This window comes from Odocoileus virginianus, chromosome 9 (assembly GCF_023699985.2).
Source record: "Odocoileus virginianus isolate 20LAN1187 ecotype Illinois chromosome 9, Ovbor_1.2, whole genome shotgun sequence".
NCBI lineage: Eukaryota > Metazoa > Chordata > Mammalia > Artiodactyla > Cervidae > Odocoileus > Odocoileus virginianus.
This window is the reverse complement of record NC_069682.1, coordinates 58,019,076-58,045,846: the sequence shown is the minus strand read 5'-3', so window position 1 is coordinate 58,045,846 and position 26,771 is coordinate 58,019,076. Positions and strand designations below refer to the sequence as shown.

The window sequence follows — 26,771 nt, the reverse complement described above, 5'->3', positions numbered from 1 at the left end:
TGCAGGGAAAGAGGAATCTTTTATTGAAAGCATAAAGTTCTCAGCTTGGGGTCTGGCATGGAGCCTGAGAGGCCTCGGTCTTCTAGGAGAACTCTATGCCCCTGCGGGGGGCTGACCATGGATGGGATTGTTGGCCGATGGGGGCAGTGGCTGGACCCTTTCTCAGGGCAGCGGCAGGTGAGAAGAGGATTGGAGGGGTGGGGAGGGACCTGTTGAAGAGCTGAAGAGACTTGGAGCTGGGGACCGTGTCAGGCCAAGCCTTTCCAGGACTGGTTCCGGCTTCTCCCCAGGCTGTGGCAGCAGCTCTGCCTCCGTCATTCAGGTGCTCAGCACCAGAAGGTCCTTGGAGGGCAGAACACAGAGCTGGTTAGTGAGTGGGGTGGCTTCTGGCTGCAGCTCAGCAGACAGCCGCCTGCCTTGGGGTCAGGCCAGTCGCATTTCTTGGCAGCAGTAACTCTGAACAGTGGAGACAGCTGAGAATCACCCTGGCTGTGTCATTAGCTTGCTGTGAGCAGGGGATCTTGGGCAAGATGCTTCATACCCTACCCCTCATTTCCTTCTTTTCCAAATAAAGAGAAGCAGGCCTGAGCCCCTCTCCAAACCCTCTCCAAACTCCTCTTCCAAACTCCAGTTTTCATAATTAAAAAGATCTACAACAATAATAAAAGCAACAGACTTAATTCATAGCAGAAATGAATACCCATGTGCCCATACTGTTATAAGTAATTGAGTAAATAAATAAATGAGGGAGAAGGGATAACTTTTCTTTACAGCAGAACTCCAATTAGTAAGTGTGAAAGGAATTGCAGAGATAAAAAATCACCATTCAGGCAAACAGTACAGTAGTAACTGTTGAAGGCAAAAATCATTAATGAAAGACAAAATTAATAGGGAAAGTGTGGTGAGAAGCAGAATATTTGCATAGAGTTGAAGTTTAAGCCCCATGCAATATTAATTAGTTATAAAGGGAGAACATAGTAACTTGGTGGAGAAACTGGCAGGATCCACCTTAACCACAAGATCAAAGCTGAACATTTCCGGGAAGGAGATGCTGACGTCATGTGCCCTGACATGGTACCCTGACAAGGGTACAGCATTGTTTGGCAGCATTCTTGCCAAAAATACATAACCTCATCTAATTATGAGAAACTATCAGTCAAATCCAAATTGAGAGACATCCCACAAATCCAGCCCAACTCATCAGAAATGTCAAGGTCGCAAAACACAAGGAAAACTGAGGAACTGTCACAGATTGAAGGGCACTAAGGAGGTGTGACAACCAGCTGTGAAGTGGGAGCCTGGATCCTGAACCAGATAAAGGACATTAGTGGGAAAGCTGGTAGGTGAGGCCTGAGGATTTGTATTAATGTTAATTTCCTGACTGTGATCATTGTATTTGGATTACAGCAGATGCTGACACTGGAGGAAGATAGGTGAAGAGTGTTCTGGAACTCTCTGTACTATTTTTGCAACTTTTCTATAAGTCTAAAATTATTTTAAAATAAAAAGTTAAAATAAATGGCTAGACCCATATAGTAGTAGTAATAATAAGAAGAAAAATAGCTACCATTTACAGAGGGCCTATAAGACTCTTGAGGAGTCCCTTGGACTGCAAGGAGATCAAACCAGTCAATCCTAAAGGAAATCAATCCTGAATATTCACTGGAAGGACTGATGCTGAAGCTGAAGCTCCAATATTTTGGACACCTGATACAAAGAGCTGACTCATGAGAAAAGACCCTGATGCTGGGAAAGATTGAAGGCAGGAGGAGAAGGGAATGACAGAGGATAAGATGGTTGGGTGGCATCACCAACTCAATGGACATGAGTTTGAGCAAGCTCTGAGAGATGGTGAAGGACAGGGAAGCCTGGTGTGCTGCAGCCCATGGGGTCGAAAAGAGTCAGACACAACTGCGCCACTGAACAGCAACAGAGAGCCTACAAGAGCCTCTGAGTCTTTCTCTTTTTTTCCTGAATCTTTCTTTAAACCAGTGATTTTTCACCTTTCAGACCCAACACCCATTTTTCATTTTATTATAGGTCTTCATATTACTTCCTTTATTCTGAAACGAATCTCATAGATTACATAATCTACTGATACATATATTTTAAAAGCCAGTATAATTCTTTTACTGGAATATACAGAAGAAATAAAAAATAGTAATTTATAACAAAATAATATGTATTGGGTCACCCACAACGTTAGTTTGGGTTATTCCATAAGATGTTACGGAAAAACCCAAATGAACTTTTTGGCCAACCCCAGATTTTGATATAAAATGCTCAAGCATGATTATTCAGGAAAGAAAATTCACCCCTATTCATTTCAAAATCCCCTTCAGGCTGGGGAGGTGGGTTGCAATACAGCCTTGGTTGAGAACCACTGGTTTGAGCCGTCTCTGTTACTTAAGGACAAATCCTGCCTCTCACCAGCTGAATGACCTGGGCAAGTGGCCTACCCTCTCTGATACCTTCACCTGCGATGTGAGGTAAATATTGACCAGAGCCCTGGTAAGGCCCAAATGCATATAACACAGTGCAGGGAGCACCGCACATGCTCAGTAAATGGTAGAAATGATGACAGTGGTGATGATGGGGATAATAAATTGCTGCCAATCCTGTTCACATTTCCTAACCCACTTTTAAAAAGTCAATGATGACCGTTAACACTGAAATGCTGTATCTCACTTAATCTCTCACTGTCAGCTCTGTGAGGTGGGTGGTGGTGGTGTTCCCCATTTTCAGATGAGGAAACTGAGGCTCAGAGCAGTGTTGAGGTCCTTGCAGGAGCCCAGGAAAAGGGACCATGACTGGCACCCCTAAGGACTGCCCAGAGCTGGCATCTGACCCACATTGCCCATTCAAGGTCACTGCCACCTCTCTTGACTCCTCCCCAAAGGTTGGGGGGTGGGCTGTCCCCTGGGCTGAGGCCCAAGCCTGGCATGAGTGTGAGGAGCTTGGCTCTTGGCACACAGCTGGTGGCTATGCAAATAAGTGCCACCTTTTGAAAAGGACTTTGTCAATCTGGAATCATGTTCCGGGATCATGTTCTAAAGAACTGAATCCTGGAGCCAGAACAGTTTGTGCACCAGGATGTACACTGCACCTTCTTTATTACAGTGATGCTGATAATGACAGACACTTCTAGAATGCTGACTCTGTGCCAAGGGCTGTACAAGGCACTTTATGTGCAGAACCTCTTTTATCCTAAATGCAGCCCTGTAGATACACACTATGATTAGCCCTTTTGTACAGAGGAGATAACTGAGGCCCAGAATCACTCAGCTGGCAACTGACAAAGTCAGGATTTAAACCCAGGCCAGTGGATGCCAGGACCCTTATTCTTTAACTCCAATGCTCTACTGACCAACCCCCTAATTAAGCCATGTTTAAAAATAAAATTCCAGAGAGACTGGAATGAAAAATAACAAAATGTTCTAAGCAATAATTTCTGGGTTGCAAATATATCTAGGAAGATAAACATGTGTTTGTTTCATCTTTTTTGTATTTTTTGAATTTCATATATTGAACATATGTGTATTTTGGTAGTGGTAACAAGACCCCCTCCATGGCACTGGCCATGATTCCAATTAGCAATTATTTCAGGAATATTTTCCCAAAGGCCCATCTATCCACTGGTTGAAGCTTTGCAAGGGCCAGGGTTTTTGTTCACTACTGTTTCTTCAGCCCCTTGGGCATTGTCTGGCACATATTAGGTGCTCAACAAAAATTTTTCTGATGAACTATGTCACACTTTCCCTTTGGGCAAGTCTTTTACTGCTCTGAGCCTCAGTATTCCCGTCTGTGAGATGGGGGCAGTGATGAAAGCTTCATTTAAGGCTCCTAGCAGCTTTGTTTCTTGTTCCCTCAGCCCCATCCTTTGAAGGTAGAGGCTGCTATTGTCCCACCCTTCCCTTCCCTTCTCTTCTTCCTCCCAATTCCTGGGTTTGCCGAGGAAGGCAGAACAGAGCTCTCTCTCTCTCCTTACCTCCAAGATGTCAATGTCTGCGTTGCTGAAGTCGATGTTGAGGATTTTGGGAAGAGGGACACCATTGCCCAGCACAGCTGTGGGGGAAAAAAATGACCAGGTACAATCAGCATGGCCAAGAGGCATCAACCTTTCTGAAGCCTCCAGTATTATGTCTTACATGCCTCCAGGACTTTGTCCTTGCCTATCCTTGTGCTGGGAGCACACAACCTCACCCTTGCCTGCCTGCTGAGTTCTGAGACTTCCCCGAAATTCTGTTCGGATGTCACCTCTGTGAGGTCTCCTACCCACCAGACAGAGCAACTCTGGGTTCCTGCCACTCTTCCTGAACAACTCCATTACGGAAACCACAACATACTAACGCCCTGTCTTCGCATCTGTCACCACCACCAGATTGTGAGTTTCTTCGGGCAAGGAATGTGTCCCCAGCACAGAGGAGAGAGAGGTTTGCTGAATGAAGGCACAGAAGGAAACACATGGGACCCCAACAAGTGACTTCCAGGGATGGTCTAGATCATCAGATGGTTTAGGTCATCGGAGCCTAAGCAGACCTGCTGATTAACATTCTAGAAAGAAAGAAGGAAGAGAGCGAATGAGGAAGGGAGCCAGGAAAGGGTGGGAGAGGCAGGTGGGGAACACGGGACTGAGTGAGGCTGAACACACTACCTGACTCCAGCAGGACTTTTCAGAGGACTAAGGACATTGTGAATCTACCCCCAAGGAACCTATGCAGTATTTCCCAAACTTGCTTGGTCGTGGAACCCTTTTCTCAGAGAATCTTGTGGGACTGATTTTCTATGGGATCCTTCTTGGGAATCCTGGGTCTAACCCAACCTCTCACTTTTGAGAATGGTAAATCGCAGTATAGTGAGATTGAGGGACTTGCTGTCAAGCTCACAGCACCCCTAGTGGTGAAGCCCAGGTGAGCAGCTCCATCTATTGGCTCCCAGCTCAGCCCAGCCCCATCCATCTCCTGACAGCATCCTCTCCTACCAGGGAACGAGCATGGACTTGGTGACCAGGGCTTTTCTGTGGTTCTGATTCAGTCTCCTCTGGTGACAGTCCCCTGAAAAAAGGTCTGATTGACATCAAGAGTTCCTGAAAAAATGTTTGATTGACATCAAGACTTCTCCAAACGAACTGAGCTGGTACAGTTGCTGCCACCCCTCTTCATCCCATCTTCCAAGATGCAGAAGTGGGGAGAGAGGTTGGGGTCCAGAGGTAATGAGACAAGCTGGGACCTGGGACCCTCTGCTGAAATGCTTGCACCTGGACACACCTCTCCTCAAGCAAGAAAATACAAAGAAACTGTATGGGACTAAAAATAACAGTTGGGGCAAATTCTGGACAAAAGATACAAATAAACCAAAAACCTAACTGCCACTTTTGAAGAGCCTGGAGCAAAGAAGAGGAGGTCAGGAACACAAGCAGGGTACTGTGCATGCCCTGTACACACAATACCACCTAAGGGGTGGACAGACCACTTAGGTCACCCCTCCTGCCTGACCACTGGACCACCCTTACCCTCACCACATATAAGAAGCAAGCTTGCCCCACTCAGGGAGACAGTAAGCAAGGGAACCTGTTTGTACTTGCTCCCCCCTTGCTGCAGCAGGGACCCCAATAAAGCCTTGCTTGCATTTCTTGTCTGGCCTCTGATCAATTTCTATTGATTAAGGGGGCCAAGAACCCTGGTTGGTAACAGCTTGAGGGCTGTGGTTCTTGATGGAGCAGTTGACCCAACCTCCAGTGGCCCCAGGGCTCAACATGGAGCCACAGAGATGAGGCACCACGCTGTTTGATCTATTTATAAATTTGAGCAAGAAAACCCTCTAACTGACCATGTAACTGTCTAGGGGGTTAGGAGGCTGGGAATATTGGTAATAGCAACTTTAGTTCTGTCTGTACTGATTGAACTTTTTACATTAATAAAATACACATGTGGTCCCTGTGCAAGTAAAAATAAATCACAATTAAAGATAAGTCAGAAAAAATAAATCAGGAACACAGCCATGTGAATTAAGATAAAAATGGTTAGGAAGGCAAATTTTATGTTTTATATATATATATCTTACCACAACTGAAAAGAAACCCAATGAAAATAAATTTAAAAAATTTAAAAAAAAAAGAAGCGTTTAGAAGGAAGTATACCCAGATATTGGGATTAATTGCCTCTGGGAGGTGAGATTTTGTTTTCTAACCTCTCTGGACTTTCTAAAATGTGCACACATATAATTTTCACATATAATTAGAAGTTCACATCGATAATCAGACAAATCAGTCAAGTAAGGTGGGGCAGGAAAATAATACAACAAAAGCAGCAAATAAAGAAGTGGATGGAATCTTGGGGCAATATTTGCATTCAGAGGCTGAGATAAATAAGCTTAGAGTAAAGGTCTCAGGAATGCTATTGAGGTGGAACAGCTGTGCATCATATATGCCCAACAAACCAGTAACCTCCTGATCCCCAGGCCACGCACCCCTGGGGCACCCTCTCTCACCATTCATTGCAGGCATGAATGCCAGGTCAAAAATCTTCCCGACCAGCACCTCCAAGAGGCCAACCTGCAGAGGAAGAACGAAAAGAAATTCACTCAGGTCAGAAGGGATCCTTGATTTCTCTGCCCCCGGCCACCGTGGCTAGAGAGGAAGTCGAAGAGCATCTTCGGGAGAATCTGGGAGCTGCAGCCAGAGCCCCTGTGATTCCAGAACCACCAACCCCAAGGCACATCTGGTCCACCTGCTCCTTGTACAGATGGGCAGGCTGAGGCCCAGTGCCCGGCAAGTGCTGGCCCAAGGCTCATGGTGAGGCAGAGACCGAGGGAGAACAGGTCTTCCCAAGGGGCACAGAGCACGGAGTCTTTGGTGATTTGGAAGACCCTTGCGTTTTGTGACCAGCACTTCAGGTCCCTCACCTCTCTGACCCCCAGTTTCCTCAGCTGTTAAATGGGCCAACAAGTCCAGCTTGCAAGGAAGCAGTGAGGATTAGGAGCAGATCATGTAAAATGCTTGGCCTGGAGCCTTTTCACATAGCGTGTGGGCATGCTATAGTTGTGTCCAACTCTTTGCAAGCCCATGGACTGTAGCCCGCCAGGCTCCTCTGTCCATGGAGATTCTCCAGGCATGAATACTGGAGTAAGCTGCTATGCCCTCCTCCAGGGAATCTTCCTGACCCAGGGATTGAACCCATGTTTCCTGCTCTGCAAGCAGATCCTTCACCTCTGAGTCACCAGGGAAGCCCCTTTTCACATAGAACTGCTCTTCACTTCTCTAAACCTTGCTTTCTACATCTGAAAACGTGAGTGGACAATCATTACCTCAGGGAGTACTTGTCCAAACCAAACACAAGCTCTTCTGCCATGGTGTGCGGCCACGTGATACTACGGGGACCGAGCATGGGATTCAAGTCCTAGCACTGCCTCTTACCTGGTGGCTCAGCTGGTAAAGAGTCTGCCTACAGTTCGGGAGACCCCGGTTCAATCCCTGGGTCAGGAAGATCCCCTGGAGAAGGGAATGGCTACCCACTCCAGTATTCTTACCTGGAGAATCCCCATGGACAGATGAGCCTGATGGGCTATACAGTCCATGGGGTTATAGAGAGTCGGACATGACTGAATGACTAACACACTGCCTCTTACCAGCTCTGTGACCTTGGGCAGGTCGCTCAGTTTCTCTGTGTTTGATTCTCTTATTTGGAAAGTGGGCCAATAATTGCACCCAAATCATAAGTTTGATTTGAGAATCAATGGAGAAAGGCTTGAATTAAAAGTAAATAAATAAATAAATAAAAGGTTAATGTAGTGCCTGATGCCAATTTCTATTGCTCCAAAAATATTCATTAATTCCCTATTAAGTACTGGTGTCTTTTTCCATTTGGAGTCCAGAGATTCCCATTCTAGTCTGAGCTCTGCCCCAACCAGCTGTAAAGCATGTCACTGCCCCTATCTGGGTACCAATCTCTCCATCTATAAAATGAAGCTGATGATACCAATCCTATGAGTTGTTTGGATAAGAAAAGCACCAGATGGTTTGATTGTCTCTGCGTAAGTGGAAATCTCACCCAAACTTGCCCCGGAAAGCAAGCATCAATTTCATTGACAATTTATAAAATCAGTCAGTTCAGTCCAGTCACTCAGTCATGTCTGACTCTTTGTGACCCCAAATGGGCATTTTCAAAGTCTTAGGTGAGGTGGGGGACACAAGAAGGAAAAAATTGATGAAACAGGACCAAATTCTAGAATATAAGTGTCTCAGATTCATGGATCCTTAGAAAGGCAGAATTCCAGAACATGGAGGTTTCAAAAGAAATTCAAACCTGAGGCTCAGAGTGGATAGGTATAGCCAAGTCACATGAGAGTCAGTGGCAAAGCTGAGTCCCCGCAATCCAGGAAGGAAGAGGTCCCAAAAGTCATGGCTGCTCCCATAGCCACCCACCCTGGGGTGGAGGATTTGGGCCAAGTGATCCCCGTGGGGGCAGTTAGAATGGAACACCACAGGCATGGTAGAAGGAGCTGTGAATCAGGATTCTGCCCCTCACTTGCTTTGTGGGCCTCAGTTTTTCCATCTGTAAAACGAGGCCTGACAGCACTGATGCCAATCAACACTTTGGAATTCACTGACATCCCAGTCCCAGGCCAGCCTCACGGGGTGCCATTCCCAGACTTAACTCTGGGGCCTGAGCTTAGTACTTACATCAAAATTGCCCACGTTTGAGGTTCTGAGGTTGAGGCTGGTCCTGCAGATGAAGAAAACAGCTCATTAGAAGGAGCTATCGGGACTTCCCTGGTGGCCCAGTGGCTAAGACTCCAAGCTCCCGATGCAGGGTGCCCGGGTTCAATCCCTGGTCAGGGAACTAGATTCCACATGCCTCAGCTCGGAGTCTGTATGCTGCAACCAAGAGTTCACAGTAGGCTGCAACAAAGACCCAGTGCAATCAAAGAAAGAAAGAAGTAGCAATTGCCTGAGAATCATGAGTCTCACATTTCAGTGTAAGAAGACCATCCACCAACACCCTCAGGGAGACTCCTCTGGATCTGGGGGAGTTAATATGAGTATGGCTGGTCTCTATTATGGAGCATTAACTATGTACCAGACACGATGACATGTGCATAAGGCTCGCATTGCAGCTATGTGTCCTTGGCAAAGTACTTAACTTCCCCATGCTTCAGTTTCCTCCTCTGCAGAGTGGGTGTCTATAAGCACTAAATAGGGTAATTCAAGTAAATCCCATAGAATCACCCCTGGCACCCGATGAGTGCTATGCCCACCTGAGCATCATCACTACCTGGCAAGATCCTTTAGGAACTCCACGAAGAAGGAACCAGAGGCTCCCAGGAAACCAGCCAAGGCCACAGAGCTGGGAGAGGAAGCCCCGGACTCGTGCCCTGAGCTGCACTCGTGGCTGCTGGGCTATTCTGAGCAGGGAGGCCCGAGCCTGGGTTCAAGGTCTTTCTCTGCATTGTGAGGGCTTCAGTCTTGCTGCACCTGAATCTCACAGGCAAACCAGGAGTCCCACCTGAGAGAGGCTGGACCAGACCCGCTCATGGGCAAAGAGACATTGGAGCCACTGACCTCCAGGGGGAGCAAAACCAATGAGCAATAGAGGCTTCTCCGGGGAGAAGACTCTGCTTCAGAATGTGGGAGTCCTTCCCGACTTCTACTCCGTCCCTCCTTCTTCCTGCTCCATCCAGGACACCCAAGCTCTTTCCTGCCCCTGGAAGTTTTTGGGCTCTCCTCTACCCCTTCTCTCCCTCCAGGCCTCAGTCTCAGACCTCCTTAGCAACTCCTGAAAGGCTCCAATTAGCATCACAGTAGGAGTGGCTCTCACTGTTGAGCTTGATAAATATTTGCTGCAAGACAACAACCTTACAATGAACTAGACACACGCTGCAAGTGTTACATACACTCTCACTTGTCTTGAAGTGGGACCCTTCAAGACAATAATAACAATAATAATAACCCTTGCGGCCATAGGCTGATGTCAAGAATTAAATGAATGAAGACACCTTGAAGGCTTAGCTCAATGCCTGGCACATAGAAAGCATCCAATAAATAACAGCTATTATTATGAGTCCTACAAGGTGGAGACAACAATGCCCATTTTCAGATGAGAAAACTGAGTTTCAGAGAGGCAAGTTCACCTGGCTTACATCACACAGCCAGTCGGGGTTCATGGGAGGATCTGAACCCATACCGCTGGCTCCACAGCTGGTGCCTGTAACCATTCGACACAGCTCCAAGTCAGATAGACATGGGATGGCTCACAGCCCCACTCTGTTCTCATATTGTAGCCTTCCTTGAGTAAATAAATTCACCTCTCTGAGCCTTAGTTTTCTCCTCTTTAAAATGGGAGAATAATAGCCCTGCCACTGCAAGACTGAATGAGATCAGACACAGAAGTAGCCAGCACAGAGCCCGGCTAATCACCAGCAGCAGCAGTATCATTACTGTCCATGCTGTGGTTGGCGGCAGTCCTTCTGTGAAGCTCACGGCTCTATCCTCTTTGCCCTGCTCACGCCAGTGGTTTTGGCAGTTATGGCCCATTTTCCCTTGTGCAGTCCCTTGGATTTACCCAGCAGCCAAGTCCAGAGACCTCTAAGCCCTCCCTGTGAGTTGGCACCAGACATAAGAATGCCAAAGAGGTCTTTATGAAAAGCGAGAACCCTCGGCAGCAAACCCGCTTACTTGTCCAGCTTGGCGTCGATCATAAGCTTATCATTCTCCACGGAAAACATGGCCAAGAGTTCTGTGTCCTGGAAGAAAGGGAAGGTGAATGGGATGTCACTGCCATCTTACAGTGTTCATCGCTCGCCAGGGGCTCCCTCTGAGACCCCCAATAACACACAACGTAAAGGATTTTCCCCACCTCTGGAGGGAAGGAGTTGGGAATCATAAATTGCCTGCATTAACTGTTGTTCACAAGTAAGTCACAGCAAAGGCTGGAGGAACATTCTTAGGAAAGACAACAGCCACAGGAAGCCAATAAACTAAACTGTCTCAGAGGAGGCAGGCCTGGCCTGCGGCCTAGGAGACCTGCTTCAGAATAGCTGTTGTAGATGCGATTGGGCATCATCACTGTCAGTCATAACTGCCCCCTCTCCCCCACAAGAGAGGGCATAAAAGGTCCAGACTCATCCCCTTCTCTAAGCCGAAGCCTTTTTGTCAGAAGATCCCTCTTTGCTTCTCGGCCCTCCCCCCACAACCCCACCGCCACCCCACCCCCCGTACAATAAAATAAAACAAGTTGGTCTTGTGAGAAAAGGGAAGCTTCCAACAATTTCAGGCAATGCTATTAGTAAAAACAATAATTAGGACGATGGAGGAGCAGCAGGAGCACTGGATATATATGGCACAGACGGATCCAGGCGTGGGAAATTCTCCTGGGGAAATGGCACTTTTCAGCTGAGGCCTGAAGGGTATGTGCGACTTGGCCAGATGGAAAAGAGGGTGTGAGGATGATCCAGGCAGCGGGAAGGGTCTGTGCATAAGAGCTAGGGCAGGAAAGGGGTTGGCAGAGGGACAGAGAGAAAACCAGAGTGTGAGGAGGGAGGGCACTCCTGGAGGCTGGAGTGGAGGTGGGGCCAGATCAGGCAGGGCACGCGGGCTGGAGCAGAATAAGGGCTGATCCAGCGGGCAGTGGGATCACGGCAGGGTCCTGAGCTGGATCAAATGTATGGGCTATTGATGGAAAAAAATTCCCGCACGGTAGGGACACGTCAACAGGGGACTGGATGAGGGGCAGCCATCTCCACTCCTGGGTGAGAATCAGCCCTTTAATTTTCTCGTCTGACGATGCCTAGCATGGACTCCATGTGCGCTCCAGCCGAGAACACCCACCTCCCAGACTGGAGGTGGCTCACCACGTCTCCAGCCCTGGGAGGAGAGACTGGGAAGATACAGCAGACAGGACAGAACCCGAAGTGTCTGAGCCCGAACCTTTCAACACGGAGGGGGAAGTGGCACTCAACACAACTGAGCACACTCCTTCCACGAATATTTACTAAACACCTAGTGTGTGCCAGATTCTGTGCCTGGCTCTGGGGATCCTACAGTGAATAAAATGGTCTGGGTCTCTGCCCAGTAATAAACTAACCAATGAGTTCATTTAATAATATCACATTAGGCTATGAGCAATGTAAAGCAAGAGAGACAGGGAGAGAGATGGGCGGGGTGGGAGTATTTGAGACAGGTGGTCTGGGAAGACCTCTCGGAGGAGGTGACATTAGATCAGAGACCTGATGGAAGTCAGGCTGTGAGCCACACAGATGTTTGGGAGAAGAGCATTTGAGACAAAGTCCCCGAGTGGGACTGTGCCTAGTATGTTGGAGGAACACAGAGAAGCCAAAAGGTGACCGGAGGATGCTCAGGAAGGACTTGGTGGATGATAGAGGATGGGCTGTGTGTAAGTTTGAGAGAAAGACTTTCGATCAAAGGAATAACATCATTTTAAGAGGATTCCCCTCTATGAAATAATTGTGGAAATTGTTGATTTGTATCCTTTCCTCTTGAGTACCATGGACAAGAAAGCCAGAACTATCTGTTTTGTTCCCCTTTCTCCAGCCTGTAGTAGAAAACATAGCACATAGTAGGTACTCAATAAATATTGCTGAACAAATGAGGACTGCTTCAGCACGGGGTGTGGTACACAAGCTGTGAGAATAGTACCAGCCAGCACTTCTGGCTTCCTTCTGGTGTTTCTGGTACTTCCCTGAGCGTCTCATTAATGCCCTGCTGCCACTGCCACGGGGTACAGGAAAAAAATCAAGCCCGAAGGCCACACAGCCACAAGTGCCCTTAAAGCTTGGATTTGAATCAGGTCATCTGGCCCCCAAATCCGTCTCATAGTCACTATGGGGGGACCATGGGGGGCTCTGAAGGTGTCTGCAGGCTCCCAGAGACCATGTGACCTCCCACCCCCACTCACCACATCGATGAGGCAGATGGTGGTCTCGACGTCATTGGGCTGGGAGACCATGACCTCAGAGGTGGCGAACACCTTCACCACCGCCTGGTCCTTCTGCAGCGTCACGGAAGGTGGGTTTGGTACCTGGATCCTGATGGTGAGGGGGCGGGACTCGGGGTACTGCTGGAACACCTGTGGGCAGACACCTGTGGGGTGAGCAGGGCCCTCCATAGGGGAGGGGAACTCAGGGGCTCATCAGTCAACCTCTAAGCTCAGAGCAGGGGGTCCCACACTGGATCCCCTCAGACTCAGCAACATTGCTTGAGTCCTACAAACCACATGCAAAGCCTCCAACCACTGTGGGGTTTGGCCAGGGGCAGTCTTCTCCAAGCCTCTCACAAAGAGATATCATGAGAAGTCAATGAAATCATGCCAGCGAAGCTTCAAACTCAATACCTGACAGTGATACTGTGGAAATGCTCAAAACCTGGTCCTTAGGGGAATAGGGTCCTGGGGGAGGGGCACTGAGCTTGGTGTTGGACAGTCATGATTTCATTGACTCGTCACAGCTCCAAACGTTGCTTTTCTTCTCCATGTTACAGATGAGAAAACTGAGGCTCAGAGGGGGAACATCAAGCAAATTGTCCAAGGCCAACAGGAGAGCTGAGATTCTAGGCCAGGTCTCTGTGACTCGGGAGCCCAGGACCTCTCTCCTTTCCCACTGACTCCGGATGTCCCACCTGGAATGAGAAAGTCTGCAATTCCAGGTGCCTCACAGTGAAATTCCCAGGGCAAGGCACAGCCTGCCCCACCCGCCTGGATTTGCTGGGGTCTCTGGAGATATATGGCGGGAGGGATCAGAGCCTGCTTGCTGCTAACTGATTCCTCCAAATTGGCTAAAGGGACAAGTCATCGAACAACCAGATCCCATATTTACTAAATAACTTCTTTACCAAAAAAGTTTAAGGAACATATTTTCCTAAATATGTTAAGTGAGCATAAATATATGGAAAAAAATCCCAAAGTTACTTTAAAAAGAAACCAATTTAAACGTCAGCTTTTCTATATCCAGTGCAGTAGGGTATGTTCTGATCCTAAGAAGGCATTCATTTTCCTGACCACATTCAAGGTGAAACTCTTCCGGACAACTCTTCATCTAACAGCAAATCTAATGAATATAGCCAATTGACCACTCAGGGCAAATTGCCTCTCAACAAATTGATAATTTGGCTCACTGGCTTTTCACAGAAGGGTTTTCAGGATATTTCCACAGAGGGGCCTGGTGTCCCAACCACCTCCACCCCAACATGCAGAATCTCCAAGAATTCACAACTCTCCATTCACGGGAACCCTGAGAGGTTACCTTGAATTCTCTCCACAGCAGCAGAAAACTCAGGATACCTACCCCGGCTCTGGTCAAGCGCCTCCTGGTAACTCCGGGAGACATTCCTCCATGTCTAGCCTCAGTCCCTCCCTGCTACAGGCCCAGCCCCATAGCCTGAGTCTTTGCTTCACTGAACTCAGCTGGGCTGCCGCCACGTGGTGTGGCCGCTCTGAACTGGTTTGCCCACCTGTAAACTGGGTTTCTCCTCCCTTCTGGCCCCATGGATGGGAGGAGGATTAAAACCACATGAAACTGTGGATTCTTAACAACTTTCATGAACCATAAAGTGCAGTGCATGTAAGAAGTGGTCTGATAAACAAAAGTCCAGTTGATTGAGGGGTCCGCCTGCCTCCTGGTGATGCCTCCGTTTGTGTCAATGCTGCCCTGCCATTCAGCATTCAACCACACGAGGGCGATAGTGACCATTTGTTGAGTGCAGTTTCCTTTCCTTTGAATTCCACCCAGAACAAGATGGGACAGGTAGACAGGAGATGAAAAATGTCTAAAATGGCTGTCAATTACAAAAATCTTTGGCACCTGTATAACACCATTTAAGAAGCTCTTTGCTGCCAGGTTCAGGGTAGCAGGCCTGGAACCAGAGCTAGGACAAGAACTGGGATCAGAAAAGCCTTTGTTTCAACTGTGTATGGCAGCTGATCCAAGACTGCATTTGCTTTTTTTTTTTTAATGTTATTTTAACAAGAACGATCATAGTTAACATTTCAGTTCAGTTCAGTCACTCAATCGTGTCCGACTCTTTGTGACCCCATGAACCGCAGCATGCCAGGCCTCCCTGTCCATCACCAACTCCCGGAGTCCACCCAAACCCATGTCCATTGAGTCGGTGATGCCATCCAGTTAACATTTATCAAATGCCCACTCTGGGCCTATATTCAGATCCCAGAGCTGCAGTCATCCTGTGAGGTCATCCAGGTAAGAAAACCGAGGGTCAGAGAGGTTATTTGCCTAAGGGAGTATGGTTGGGATGTGCTGAGCTGGAGTCAAATTCATGTCTGTCAGCTCCAAAGATGTGGCTTTTTCCCTCTAGGCCTCCATGCCCTCCACCACCAAGCTCTGCATCAGTATCTTTACGAGCGTCATCCCCTTTGCCCTCCTGGATGAACCTGTGTAATAGTTATTAGCATCCTCCTTTGACTGATGAGGAAACTAAGGCTCAGAGTACATTAAGACTCTTGCCCAAAGACACACAGTGAGGAAGTGACCAGGCTGGGATTAGACCTAGGCAGGCCAGTCCATGGCTAGAGCTCAGGTGCTTTCCACCTCAGCACTCTGCGCCCACACACCCCCAGGGGTCTGGTCTCCAAGCCTTTTTCACTGTACTTTCAAGGTGCGGGGAGAAGGTTGGATCTCCAGTGCTGAGTGCCTTCCCTTCCTACCCAGCTCCTGGGACAGTGAAAGGGTACGTGGGGCTGAAGGTGAGGGGAGGCACCACCCATACGTACCTTGGGAATCAGGGCTCCCAGTGTGGACGTGGTGAGTGGAGGAAGCTCTTCAAACTGCAGGGAAAGAAGAAGTGTTGTGTGGGTCCCCAAGGCTATGGAGACAGACAGGAGTTGCTAACACAGTGATTAAACCCCTACCCCTCTCAGACAAGCAGTGGAGGCATGTCCTCTCCCTTAAGGCCTTAAGGCCTCTGGGGAGGCACCACAGGTCCAACAGGGGCCACCATGCAGAGCGAGGTGGCCATTTGGGGGTTAAGTGCATGGGGCAGCCGCTGAAGCTTCCACAGACAGGACTTCTCAGGGCAGGAGGCAAGATCTGAATCTTTCTCCTCTAAAAGTGTGAGTCTTTATGAAAACAAGATGGACATCAGCGGGTCCATGTGTGAAACCCAGTGTCCATTAAGTGCATGATGCTGCCATATCCCTGAACTACCTGTGCTATTATTTAGCTAATATCTTCCTTAAATGACTAACTTTTAAAAATTATCAGATACTAAGAAATGGAAAGCCAGTACCACTTGACAGAAGGTGATGGCATCTGTAAAACTAAATGCAACAAAAACAGAACAATGACCTCACACTGTGCGTGGATACCATTGTCTGGGGCGGGGGGTAGTTCTGTTCTCCCTGAGTTAAAAGAGGACACCTAAAAGTTTAAGAGAGGGTCACATCATACTGGCACCAAATGGAGACTTTCCTCTTGGTAGAATCAAGGTTGACATAAGGCACATGATGGGGTTGTTTTGAGAAACTCTTGTTCTTATGAGATACACACTGAATTTTATGGAACAAAATGTGATGACTCCAAACACTCAAGCTGTTCAACAGCAGATAGAGGGATACGTAGATAGATAGATAGATAGATAGATAGATAGATAGATAGATAGATAGATAGATAGTTAGATAAAGATAGGTAGATGGACAGATAGATAGATATAAAGCAAATGTGGCAAAATATTAACTGGTGAATCTAGGTGAAGGATATTATGACATTAATTGTATTATTTTGCAGCTTTGATAAGCTTGAAATGTTTTAAAAGAAAAGATTTGGAGAGAAAATGACTTTGGAACATACCTAAAGGTGATATTTTATTCTTATGTCTCTTAGTTATGCATTATGAATGTTTACCAAGCAAAAGGATTCAAAACACTTGTACTGAGATACAGACATATGGATTTATATTATGCCTTTTTAAAGGTTTGGAATAAAATTATGTAGAATTGGATAGGGAGCAATGTTTCAATGTTGTTTAGTGTCATGAGTTAAGGGATGGACTGTCCACAGTCTTTGCTTTCAAGCCATTTCCCAGGACACTGTGGACTAGAGAGGATCAACAGTGAGCTGTGTGCTGCCCAGCCGCCCTGTCCTGGGGGCCCTGACTCACCATGCCATCAGTGATGTCAACATCCAGGGCCCCTTGCTTCTGCAGGAGAGTCAGCACCGAGCCCAGAAAGTTGGCAGAAATGGCCAGTTGGGAGTTGGTGTTGTCGCCCATGGGGGGCAATTCTGGCATCTTCTGCCTGGGAGAAAAGGCTGGCTGCCCCAGTGGGTAGTCGATGAGGTCTCCTCCAGCTTCTCCAACCAAAGTCTGGGGAAGTAGAGAAGAAAGAGGGGGAGAGGTGCAGAGAGAAGAGTGGAGGAGAGGGGCTGAAGGCTGGAATGAATCCCTGCATTTGTCTACAGGCAGCCTTCCTTGGTTAAACCCACTGGGTCTGGTATGGTCCCATAAATTCAATTTGTGATGGAATAGCATCTCTCTTGGACTTCCCCGGTGGCTCAGACGTTAAAGCGTCTGCCTACAATGCTATTAAGCATCTCTCAATGAGGTGGTTAGTATGCATCACCAGCTGGATGGACATGAATTTGAGCAAACTTCAGGAGATGGTGGAGGACAGAGGAACCTCATGTGCTGCAGTCCGTGGGGTCACAGAGTCGGACACGACTTAGTGACTGAACAACAAGCCTCTCTTGCAGTTCCTGCTCTATGAACACTTAAAATTAAGCCATGGTTCAGTGCCATATATTTGAAATAGAAGAATGAGAGCCCTCCACTAACAATGTAGCAAGCTGATGCACACTCCATATACACTGGAGTATCTACTCTTTAAAGGCCAGACTACTCTCCATAGCATAAAAGGTGTTGTGCAGTCTGCCTCATCTGGAGTCACTCTGCCTCCCTCACCCCCCTTCCTTGATGCAGCCACCAGGGTCTTGTCTATCTGTACCTCCACCTCAGTACCCCTACCATCCATAGATGCTTCCTGCCTGCCGTTTCCTCCCACACACTCTTCTTTTGTTCTGTCCCACTCCATTGGCTGGTCTCAGCTCAAGTATCACCTCCTCCAGGAAGCCCTCTGTGAGCTCCCTGGGTAAATCATATTCCTGCTTTAGGCTCTGATAGCCCAGGAATCCCTTTCGCAGAACTCAAGATCTCTAATCGTTTGAGTGATTCTTAGATGGCCCATCCACTCTGGTAGATGGTCACCTCCCTCAAGTCAGGGATCTTGTTATGTTCACCAGCAGTCCCAGTCCAGAGTCTGGCACACAGCAGCTAACTGATAAACATCTCCTGAATCACTCTGTGCTTGTGGATATGCTGTGTGCACATACATGTGTGCACAGGTGTGCTGTGTCTTTGAGAGCATGGGTGTGCCTGCTCTGGGTCTGATGCAGGAAGTGGAAGGCACTTGTGTCTGTGCAGCCCAGGGTAAGTACGTGTGTGTGTGCATGCACGTGCACGGTTATGGGCCTGATTCAGTGGTGTGCTTGAGCTAGCGCGCATCAGCTCACAAGAGCCAATTCCAGGCATCTCTTTCCAACCCTGTGTTTAGGGAGTCATGTTAGTAGCCTGAAATTGGTCAGGGTAGGGGTACTTATACCATGGAAATTAACCATGGAAAGTTAGGACTTTTTTAAAGAATCATGAAGAATCAGGTGTTAATGTCTACCAGCACACAAATAGCCAGATTCACTCCTCCAACAAACCCAAGCCCCACAGCAGCAGCTCCCATAACTAGAAGCCAGACTGCCTGCTCCAAAGCCCGGGTTCACATTTACTAGTTGTGTGACCTTTGGCAAGTGGCTTAATCTCTCTGTGTCTTACTTTCCTCAATAAGAGTGCCTACTTGGGGGTTAATCTACATAAAGTTCTAGGAATGTGCCTGGCACACAGTGAGTGTTGGCTGTGATTGAATTTCCTAACACAGCTTCTTGAAGGTCCTCATCCAAGCAGGAAAAGGTCTTGTTCAAATGTTGCCTCCCAGGCATTCAGCAGCAGCCCTGGTGGCAGGGTGTGGGGGGGTGGGGGGGCCAGGGGAGGGGTCAGGGGAGGTGGGGTCCTCACTCACACCTCCCCCACCCGAGCCCAGGCACTCACGTTGAGGTCCAGCTCCAGGAATTCCCCAGTCACGAGCGGGAGGCTGGAGAAGGTGTACTGGACACTTCCCAGTATCCCCAGAGGAATCAGAGCTGCAGGCGAAGGTGGGGGTCACAGGAGGCTCCCCCGACCCACCCACCCAGACACCTTCTTTGTGACCTGAGCAGAGTGGGGCAGCAAGGTTCTGGCTCCAGACACCATGGAGAGAGCAGGCATTCCGGGTTCAAACCCCAGCTCTGCCTCTTCCTTGCTGTGTGATCTTGGTCAAGACACTGCACCTCTCTGAATCTCTATTTCCTCCCCTGTAAAATAGGCTTAACAGAACTCCTCGGACCATATTGGGGGTTGGGGGTGGGCAATGAGATTCTGCATATTGATAAGCTTTGTAAGCTGTGAAGTGCTGTACTGGGAAGAAATTATGGGGCTCCACAATGTGGTACTTAATTGAGTTTGGCATTTCTCTGACTGCTCGTGATAAAGGGCCCTAACTTCTGGGCTCTTCCAACCCTGTATGGCTGTAGAGACTGTGTACTGCCCAACTGGTGCTACCATTATGCTGTGATCTATCTGGATGGAGGACCCTGGAATCATGGAGTGCACAACCTGGACAACCACGTGGGGCAGACTTGCCTTCAAGAATGTTTACTCTGAAATCCTGGATCAAGGGTAAGTGTCGGAGCCTGAATCTGAAGACCTGGACGGTCTCCATGGCGTCTGTCACTCTCTAATCTAGTGCTAGTCACTCCAGTCTCTCTAGGAGTTGAGGCCAACTCACCCATTTTAGAGATGAGGAAACTGGGAAGAGCCTCCCCAAGTCCACACACTGCCTGCAGGCTGTAAACCCAGCATCCCGACCCCATCCGGAGCCACAGCACCCAGGGGTCCAAGCGGGAAGCTCCTCCCTCTGGGGCTTGGACAGAAGGGTGTCCGGGGACAAGAGGAAGGGCCAGGCAGCCCCTCTCCCCTGGCGTCAGACACATAGCACTGCATGCACCACACAGGGCCCTCCTCCCAGACACTGCTGTTTCCCTGGTCCCTTCTGAGGGCTGGGCCCAGATCAGATGCTAGAAGATGTTGGGTGAATGAAGCAAAGAAGGAAGGACTTACAGTCCACAAGACCCAGCTGGTCGTTGACAAGGCCCAGCACCACGTCCACGATGGGGCAGAGCTGCAGGGGAGAGAGGGCATGGAATCCTGGTGACCGCGCAGGGGGTTGGGGAGCCGTACACAGACGAGAACAATGATACTGGCAACTGTACTGACTGCCTTTCTGTGAGTGGCCCTGTCCTGTCCTCCCCACAGCCCTGTGGGGAAGGCTTTCTCATGATCCCCATTTTACAGATGGGAAAACTGAGACTCAGAGAGGTGATGTGACTGCCACCCAGCTTGGAAGTGCTGGAGCTGGGTTTCCAACCAAGAACTGTGTGTATCTCAAGCCTCACTTCCTTATCCCCTCACTAATCTGTCCCTCCACATTCCTTAGGGCCCTTTCCAGACCCCCCAAGGACACGGCCCAGCCCCCTGGCTCCCTCTCTCCTTCTGGGTCACCTCTCTGCCTCCAGGAATGGAGGCTGCACTGTGGCCCCTCACTCAGGGGAAAGTTTGTGCTTCCTGCTCCTGGTCCCGGGATGGATTCTTACCAAGTCAGGGAGGACATTGGCCAGGACTCGGTTTACTAAGTTGTCCACGAGGTTGGGGAGAAGCCTGAAGAGAGAGCAAATCAATGACAGTTCAACCAAACAGTGGAATATTACACAACCATATAAAGGTAAGCAAAAGGAAACTTCGTGTTTGGTACAGAAAATTCTCCCAATAGACCAATGATGAGAGAAAAGTAGAAAACAGTATTTCCAGTATGTGCTCACTTGTGTTAAAATTTCAGAGGGGAATGAAATTTACATTCATGTTTGCTTCATTTGTTTAAAAAAATTGGGTAGAGAATCAAGAAACAAATAACCAAGGTGAGCTCTCTGGGAAGAGGGAAGATGGGAGATGGAGAGGGAGGGGGCCATGCCTTTTTATCATTTTATATTTTGAACAATGTACCACCAGATATTTTTTCTTGTGAAAATGTGAATTAAAAGTCTGTGAAGTTTCTGGGTTTCCTTCCCCCTCCTCATCTCACCAGAACACCAGGGGCTGATTTTTTCTGCCTCCACCCACCCTGGAGCAGAAAGACTCAGAGAAGCCCACAGGAATAGGAAATTTGGGGCTCAAATGCAAATTTGCCTGTCCCCTCATCAGTGAATTTCTCTGATCCCACAGTCTAGATAAGATGAGGGCTGGAGAAGAAAGAAACTGATGAGACAGGAGAGGAAGGATTAGGGGGCTTCAGAGAGACCAAGATGAGAATCTCCCAAGATGAGGGCCAGGGAGTGAAAAGAAAGTTATGAGTGGCCCTAATGTGCCCTCATCTGAGACCATCATCTCGGGGCAGCATACTGGCCATACCAGCCAATATCCAGACACTTGAAAACCCCTCTGGACACAAGGTGTGGACTCAGCCACTATGTGGGTAGAGTGTAATAGAAAAAACTCAACATCTGATTAAGGTCACATTGAACAGCATCAACTGGGAAATTTCCCTGTGAGTTAGAGCACCATTAGACACAAAACCCATGTTATTCAAGTAATGTAGACTCTTAAAATGTGCCAGATTTTCACTAGGTGTTTTACATTCGCCATCTCAATTCCAAAGGGAAAAAATTACCCCCATTTCACAGATGAAGAAAGTGGAGCTCAGAGAGGGCAACAGAACTGTCCAAGGCCACACAGCAAGCAACAGTGAAGCTGAAGAGGTTGGAACCCCAGGCTGCTTCCAGAGCTTCCATTCTAAATTATGATTTGCCAAAGACAGATCATGCTACCATCTGCCAAGGCACTCCACAGCCCACTGGTACTCACCCTCGCAGCAGCCTGACTTTGATACCTCCCAGGAGGGTGTCACATCGCTCAATGACCAGCCTTGGGTAACCTGTGCGGTCCATGGTCAGCCGGACTTTGGCCGTAATGTTCACCTCCACCGCAATGTCCAGGAACCCAATAAGACTAGAGAAGGGGAGACCATGGTGCCAGGGAGACAGTGAGTCAACCCCCAACCACCACATTGCACCTCGGCTTTTGCCCTGGCGGTCCCTGCCATCTACTATGCTGCTGGTTCACGTCTAGGGGTCCCCAACCAGACGGCTTCCCTGGACCCTCAAGTCACCTGTGAACAAATCTATCCCCACTTAACTTAGGAGAGCTTCAAAGGCTGGGAACAGAGGTCAATAAATGCACCTTATGTCTAAATTCTGGTTTCCAAGGTGACCACTCAATCATATTGCTTTATAGGCATGACCTCATCCCATGGGGATAAATCAATGCAAAAGTCCAGCACCTGAGGTCCCCTAATGAGCACCAACTACTTGGCAGACACTATTCAGGGAGACCATCTGTCACAGTGGCTGCAGCCACCTGGGAAAGGTTATGTCTTATTGTGCCCATTGCAGGTGAAGACATTATGGCTCAGTGATATTAGGAGAACTGGCCCGACTTCACACAGGTTAAAAGAGAGTCAGGATTTGAACCCAAGGGGCCCCCGGACTCCAGCCTCCCAGGATCTTATTAACCTCTGCATAGGCTGCCTTCACTGCTAGCTGCTCAGGAGATGGCCTGAGCCCAAAGGTATAAGCCATGTGTGTGCTGATGACACCTCAGGTCTTTTAGCCCCCACACTATGGACAAAAAGGAGAAATGACCTGCCCCAGATCTCCCAGCCAGGATGTAGGGTGGCAGGGACCCCTCTGGAACCAAGGGCACACACCTCTTCCCGTTGATGGCCACGCGGGTGTACAAGCTCAGGTAGACGCCCACGCCGGGCAGGAGCCGCACGGACACCCGAGGGAGAGTCAACTCCACGATGCGTAACCTGCAGGGGACCGAGAGCAGTGAAAGGGCAGCCATCTCCACTGCCCGGCACCCCACTCCCCAGGGACCCCCTCCTCATGACCCAGTCTCCCACTGCCTGGAGGTCTATTGCTTATATTTCCATATTTTGCTTTGATCTTTTTTTTTCCATGTAAAAATGCTACTCCTTCTGCCTGTCCCTGCCCAGCTTTGTCTGGTTTCTTCCCACACATTCTTTAGATTTCAAGTCTATGTTTTCTTCCTCTGGGAAGCCTCCCTTGATCTCTCCACTGTATATCTCCTCACTTCTCCATGAACTTCTTAGCGTTGTAAGTGTTTAATTGTTTCCAGGCTTCTTTATTGATGCCATATAACCCACCAGCCTGCAAGCTCCATCAGAACAAGAGATGTGTCTTGTCTTGGCTCACCATAAGGTCATGCCCCTAGGGATAATAGAGCACCCTTCACGTAGTTGATGCTCTAAATATTGGTCAAATTAAATAGTGAATATGAGGAGGAGGCTGAGCATAGTTGAAATTATAATATGTATGCACAATCTTGGGTCTTTTCCACCTTGACTATGTTACTATGACCATTCTACAGAGGAGGAAACTGAGACTCAGATAGAGGAAAAGAATAGCCCAAAGTCACAGGTTAATATAAAAGGCTGAGCTGGGACTCAGATTCAGGACTTTTAACAGCAAGATCCCAAAGCATACAAGACATGCAAGACTCAAGACCCCAGACCCTCCTTACCCAGTGATGCCCTGCACGGTGCTGATGATGCCGCCCTCGCCAAGTACGCCCAGGACGCCCCCTCCTCCAAGAAGTCCTCCGTCACCGAGGAGACCACCTCCGCCGAGCAGGCCACCTTGGCCCGCTAGGATGCCATCAGCTGCCAGCATGCCCCCGGTGCCTAGCAAACCACCCGGGCCCAGTGCCCCAGTGGCTACACCAGGCGGGATCTCTCCAGGCCTCAGTTCTCGCCGGTGAAGTCTGCCCACGGGCGCCGCACCTTCAGCAGACCTGTACCGCCCGTGGACCCTGTGGCTGCCGTGTTCATTCTCAGCATTGCGGTAGTTGCTGCTTCGGAGGTCCCTGACGCTTCCATCGGACTCAAGGATCTCACCATATCGGTATTTGCCCCCCAGCTGAGCGGTGTTGTCACTGGTCTCAATGTGACCATACTTGTAACTACCGCCCAGCTGGCGGCCATTGGTATACTTTGGGGGTGGTTCTCGGACGTGGAAGTCATTGTAGGGAACACCACCGACACCTCGGGGGAATTCAGCACGTCTGTAGTCATCGTAATGGTGTCGGCTACCGCCCAAAAGACCACCACTGCCACCCAAGAGACCACCACTGCCACCCAAGAGACCACCACCACTGCCACCCAAGAGCCCTCCACCACTGTGGCCTCCACCACCCAAGAGCCCCCCACCACTGCTACCCAAAAGCCCTCCACCACTGTGGCCTCCACCACCCAAGAGCCCCCCACCACTGCCACCCAAGAGCCCTCCACCACGGTGGCCTCCACCACCCAGCAGCCCCCCACCACTGCCACCCAGCAGCCCACCATCACCACTGCTACTCCCACCACCAAAAAGCCCCCCATCACTGCCACCCAAGAGCCCTCCACCACCACTGCTACTGCCACCCAATAAGCCTCCTCCAACTCCGCCCAACAGATCACCGCCACCCCCTCCACTCCCGCCACCAAGCAGGCCCCCCAGAAGACCACCTCCCCCACCACCTCCACTTCCACCAAGCAGACCTCCCAGGAGAGGCCCACCACCATCACCACCAGCTTTACCCATGGGCACCTCTCTCAGGGCTGAGCGAAGAGCATCACTTTGCTGCAAGGTGCGCGAGATGGCTGCGGAGAAGCAAAGGTCTCATTCAGAGGCTCGTTCTCCCTCCGGCCCCCAGCACTGCTCGTTCCCTGGTCCCCCTTTCCCCACTGGTAAATGCCTGAGGTTGAATGGTAAGGCTTCTCTTGACCAGCCCTGACATCCCCGTGAACTCACTAGCAGCTGGCTTTGACCTCTCACACTTTAATTGGATTTTGACACCATTCAGCCAAACCTGAGTAGATTTTCTTCATGATCCTTCCTTCCAAGCACTCCACACTTTACAGTGTAAAAAACAAACAAACAAAAAAAACCCTACTTCTTAGTGCATTATTCGAATTTATTCCTGGAAAACAGTCAAGGCCAGAATTATTGTCCCCACTTGATGGATAAAGAAATTGAGGCCTGTGACACTGAGGAAATGACCCCTTTTTTCATTCTATGACAGCCTTGGACAGGAATGAGGGCAGGAGACATGTCCCAATTTGCCAGATGACAAAAGCAAGACCCTAAGAACTGAAGGCAGGATCAATGACAGCTCCCACTTTGAGTGCTTTCTATGAACCAGGAACTGTGATAAGTTTTCAAAAGGTCATTCATCTCATTAGATTCTTTTATCAATCCTCTGAGATGGGGACCATAAGGACACCCTCTTTGCAGGTGAGAAAACTGAGGCTCAGAGAACTCAAGTCATAGACTTAAGGTCATATAGCCAATATCTGAACTCTAGGAAGGCTGACTCCAAGACTCAAGCTCTTAATCACTGCTTTCTACTGCCTCAATCGTAAACTCCCCAGCATGGTGTCTGGCCCCTAGCAAGTGCTCAGTAAGTGGGAGCCTACGGAAAAGATGAAACTAAGGCCCAGAGAGAAGCCACCCATCCTTCTGATGTAGAATCTGCCAGTGAGCAAGAGAGTGCTTGGGAATTTGAGAGTTGGCTGGACTTCCCTACCCACCCCCTGCCACTATCCACCCTCTGCAGGGCTGGACTCACCATTGCTCAGCACGTCTTTGGAAACCTTGAGGATGGCGTTTGTATCTTGGCGGACGCCACACACGGCCGCCACCGAGAGAGCAGCCACACACCACGCCGTCCACATGCTGGCACTGCTTCTCTGCTAAGGAGACAGCAGGCCATGGGGCCACCGCTGGGTGTCACCACCCTGCCCAGCAACTGGAGTTAGCACCACCCCTCCCCAACCCATCAAGAGTCACATCAAGACCCTGGGGCCCAGAAACAGGGGAAACCACCCAAGGGCATAGAACAGGGCAGGTCCAGAGTTCCTGATACCACCTTCTGAGTTTGTCAAATTGTAGTGACTCTGGAGATACCATTAACCAAACTGTCCCATAACATAGATGTTTTATTAATATCTCCCAGATGAAAATTTACAAATGGAGCTTCAGGAATACAGACAAAATACTCTGAGTATTGGGGATTCCAATAAAAATAGCAAATTAGTAAAAGGCAGACTCTGGGGAAATTTCTCCAGAGATTTCTAGAGAAATCTATTCATCTGTTCACCCAAACACTCACCCATCCATCCTTCCATTCACCCATCCATCCATCCATTCACCCACTCATCAACCATCCATTCCCCCTCTTATTCATCCATCCATCCATCTATCCATCTTTCTTCCCATCTATCCATCATTTATCCATGACCCAACCAACCAGCAAGCTGATCTTATATCCATCCACCTATCCTTTCTTCCTTCCTTCCTTTCATACATCCATCATCCATACATCTTTCCATCAGTCCATCCACTTGTCAATACATTCACCAAGCCACACTTGCATGCATCCAGCCAGCTAGCAAATAACCCTTCCCATCTCTTTGGAGGAGACTGTTCCATCATCATGTCATTAAGATTAAGGGCTCCAGATCAGACCTCTCTGGATTCTAATCCTTAGAAAA

At 48.9% G+C, this 26,771-nt stretch overlaps 1 protein-coding gene across 1 annotated transcript; it reads right to left on the bottom strand.

The window, feature by feature from the left end:
• On the bottom strand, positions 1-25,964 carry BPIFB4 (BPI fold containing family B member 4). The gene is made up of 16 exons (XM_020902502.2): positions 25,847-25,964; positions 24,816-24,878; positions 23,759-24,278; positions 22,920-23,024; positions 22,019-22,162; positions 20,755-20,818; positions 20,222-20,282; positions 19,115-19,206; positions 17,123-17,326; positions 15,738-15,791; positions 12,912-13,082; positions 10,673-10,740; positions 8,681-8,723; positions 6,490-6,553; positions 3,989-4,065; positions 1-342 (listed from the first exon to the last, which is right to left on the bottom strand). Exons 1-16 carry the CDS (start codon positions 25,950-25,952, stop codon positions 319-321), a joined length of 1,860 nt encoding a protein of 619 aa, XP_020758161.2. The 5' UTR covers positions 25,953-25,964; the 3' UTR covers positions 1-318.
• Between the last annotated feature and the right edge of the window lie 807 nt (positions 25,965-26,771).